We start from the raw sequence: 3,864 nt of genomic DNA on the forward strand, positions 1-3,864 counted from the left end.
ATTCACTCCCAATGAGTTTTGCAAATTCTACGCAGAGAGAGTCTGTTTGTGGCTCCAAAGATGATATCATCAACATACACCTGAACAATGAGTATGTTCCTCCCTTGTTTCTTTAGAAAAAAAAGTGTTGTCAATCTTCCCTCTTGCAAAGCCCTTTTCAAGAAAGAATTTTGACAATATTTTATACCAAGCCCCGGGAGCCTATTTTAACCCGTACAAGGCCCTATCCAGTTTAAACACACGATAAGGGTGCTCGTGACACTCAAAACCAAGAGGCTGCTTGACATAGACTTCTTCTTTCAGATAGCCATTTAGAAATGCACTTTTTACATCCATTTGGAACATTGTGAACTCCATATGAGATGCAAAGGCAATCAGAATTCTAATGGCTTCCATTCGAGCTACAGGAGCAAATGTTTCATCATATTCAATCCCTTCTTCCTGATTGTAGCCTTGAACCATAAGACTTGCCTTGTTTCTTGTTGTATTTCCAATCACATCAAGTTTATTCATGAATACCCACCTGGTTCCTATAATGCTTCGATTAACAAGTCGAAGAACCAGGTGCTATACCTTGTTTTGTTCTAATATATTCAGCTCCTCTTGCATGGTTGTGATCCAATCTGCATCTTTCAACACTTCTTTTATATTTTTGGGCTATACTTGGGAAAGAAAAGCTGAGAAGGCAAGTGAGTTTCTTTCTTTCGATCTGGTTTGAACTCCTGAGTCAAGAGGAGTGATTATATTGTCAAGAGGATGTGATCTTTTGAACCTCCAAGTTGGTGCCTGAGTCTCATTGGTAGAGGAACTAGGTATATCTGATTGGGGCTCTTGAGCGCTTCTTATTTCAAATAGTGGAGTTCCTTGGATAGCATCAACAACTCTATTTTCATCTTCAGTTGTTGTAATCGGGGGACCAGGTTCCTCTCTAATTGATGGAGATGAATTTACATCTTCCTCACTGGATTCTTCGACATGGCTCATCATGTCTGCCTTTCTATTTGCAATGTCAATTACTTCACATGGCACAAATAAGGGCTCCCCGTCATGATCAACATGTTTGTCCTTCTCACATGAGAGGTGAGCTTCATCAAAGATAACATGTATGCTTTCTTCGACACATTGAGTCCTTTTGTTGTAAACCTTGTAAGCTTTGCTTTGAAATGAGTATCCTAGAAAAATTCCTTCATCACTTTTGGCAACAAAATTTCCAACAACTTCTTTTCCATTGTTATGAGAAAAGCATATACACCCAAAAGTTAATAGATGTGTCGGCTTGGGCTTCCTTCCATTTAGCAGTTCATATGGAGTTTTATTCAGAAGGGACCTGATCATTAACCTGTTTACCAAGTAGCACACAGTATTGACAGCTTTTGCCCAGAAATACTTTGTAATCCCACCCTTCTTACCATGTCTTCAAGAGTTTTATTCTTCCTCTCCACAACCCATTTTGTTGATGTGTTCTTGGAGCTGAAAATTTGTGTGTGATTCCATTTTCAGTGCAGAACTCATCGAATTTTACATTGTTAATTTCCGTCCCATGATCAGACCTAATTGTTTACCGTGAAAATGGCAATAACAATTAAATTTGTTGATAGGACTCTAAAAATATCTGATCTACTTTTATGCTAGTTGTTGAGTAGTTGATGCTAGTTATGCGAAGTTCAGAGACGAAATGCGAACTAAAGAAAAGTTATAATCGTACCGGTGGGTTTAGCTATTAGGGCTTCGGACTGACCGATGAGGGGCCTCAAGGTCGATGCTTGGGCTTGGGCTCGAGCGATTGGGGATAATCGGGAAAGAGATAATAGTTAGGATATAATCAAGGGAGGCTCTTTATGTCCAATGACAAGCAATAAATGAAGAACAAATATGAAAGTAATAAGTAAGAGCAATAGTATCGGGAGAATATGTTAGAGAGAAAAGAGAGAGAGAGAGAGAGAGTTATTATTTATCTCGTGTAGAATAGTTAGAGCAACAAAGTTTACAAAGTGCCAAGGATGCCCCTTATATAGGAGGGGAAATCCCATCATAGTACCAGATACATTAATGATAAAGAAAGCGGGATGGGACAGCCGACTAGCTTCATGATGCAGGCGCAGACCAGCTTTAGACTAGCCTGATAGACTCAATCGGCCCCGACTGCATTTTTCGGAAACTCCCCATGCCCATTGGGGTCTTGGCAAACGTTATCCCCAAGTCGAGTGTCGATAGATCTTGAGCGGGGAGTCGGTTTGTGGTTCCGAGCCTCCGAGGTGATCTCCCAAAATGCCTTATTGACGAGAAATTGGTTCCTCCAATTTCACCGTATACAGATAGTCCCTGTGTTTCTTAGAGAGAAGCAACAAGAAATGATTTTGACATCCTACTCTTTGGGCTTCCCGTAATTACGTCGTGCTGATGATGCAAGCCTCCATGGTCACCGAAACGTTTCGTCGTTTCGCTTTTCTAGGACCATTCAGTGTTTTGTGGTTTCTCGTTGTTTAGATCTATAATGTCGCCGCAGATTCAGCTCCCATGAACGGATTGAATGCGCCTGTCATTACATTTTTCGAGGGCGATAATAGCGCTATCGGATACGTTACCCCTTGTCGTACCTCCTTTTTACCGCGCCCGCGGGGATGCGTGGGAGTTTTCTCCAATTAAAGGACAGTTGAAACAGGATTTGTTTATTTGTTTCAGAGTCGCCACCTGAGAATTTTAAGGCATCCCAAGTCACCAGTTTTAATCCCTGAATCGAGGAGAATATGACTCTGTTTGTTATTCTGCGAACCAGAAATCCTGAGTAAGGAATTCTGTTAATTTGGGAGAAGGTGTTAGGCATTCCCGAATTGCGTGGTTTTAGCACGGTCACTTAACCATTTTTATATTTGGCTTAATTATCTTGATTTGTTAAATACATTTTTTATTTGTTGCCCAATTTTATTACCGCTTTTGTTTAGATTGTTTACAATTATGTAAACGAATCACGCGTACGTATATTCGTATTATATTCCCTTTGTAAAAAATCGTGCCACGCATACGTGTACACAGAAAGGTTAATAATATTATTTTTTGTTTATTTTTATTATAAAAAATAAACTTATGTTCGAAATTGTGGTTAAAATTAAGAACGTTCGTCGCTCTTGTATGATTAAATAGTGGACTGCATATCTCGGGTTATGTGAAATTAATATTGATATTCTCCGAAGAACCCCCTTTTTATTAAATGTTCGCTCGAAGTTGCACGAACGCATAATCCGAATTGCTTTTAGAAATATAATCAGGTTACGCGAACGCATCCCTAATCACGCAAATATTCTTAATAGTAGTATAGATTTTCCATAAATTGTTTATTACGTCCATGCATTTTTATGTGAAAGTCATGAGAAACCAATATTTTTTTTAGTCTCTAAATTGCAGGCTGATCGCAAATTATATATTTTTTTTTCGGGTATAAATTATATTCCTCCGAGCCATTCTAATTTAAAGAATAAAATAAACAACGTGTGATTCATACTACCATTTTTCTCGTAAATACAGTATATGTATACTCAAATGCGAATGTATATGAAACTAAAAAAAATCTGACTCATGACAGGGAATGCTATTTTTGAAGAATTTTCATTATTCTATTTGTAACGAATGTTGTTTTTGCACTCTTAAAATTGTTACACATTATAAATCTAATCTACTCTTACATCGTTTGTTCTTAATCTAATAGGCGAAATTATTTTGATTAATTTTTCTTATGATTGAGTTTGGGATATATATATATATATAATCAAGGCAATTTGATTCTCAATCTATGTGAACTATTGCTAAACACTAAATTTCGCATTGTATAAATTCCTAGGCCATTTGTTATTAAGAAAGAGAACAAAT

The 3,864-nt window shown here is 37.7% G+C and overlaps 1 protein-coding gene across 1 annotated transcript; it reads right to left on the minus strand.

Moving 5' to 3' along the window:
• Window positions 1–657: 657 nt before the first annotated feature.
• LOC138870700 (uncharacterized) lies at window positions 658–1,335 on the minus strand. Its single transcript, XM_070148533.1, has one exon. The coding sequence runs from the start codon at window positions 1,333–1,335 to the stop codon at window positions 658–660; it is 678 nt and encodes a 225-aa protein (XP_070004634.1).
• Window positions 1,336–3,864: the final 2,529 nt, after the last annotated feature.

Source organism: Nicotiana sylvestris, chromosome 6, assembly GCF_000393655.2.
Source record: "Nicotiana sylvestris chromosome 6, ASM39365v2, whole genome shotgun sequence".
Classification (NCBI taxonomy): Eukaryota; Viridiplantae; Streptophyta; class Magnoliopsida; order Solanales; family Solanaceae; genus Nicotiana; species Nicotiana sylvestris.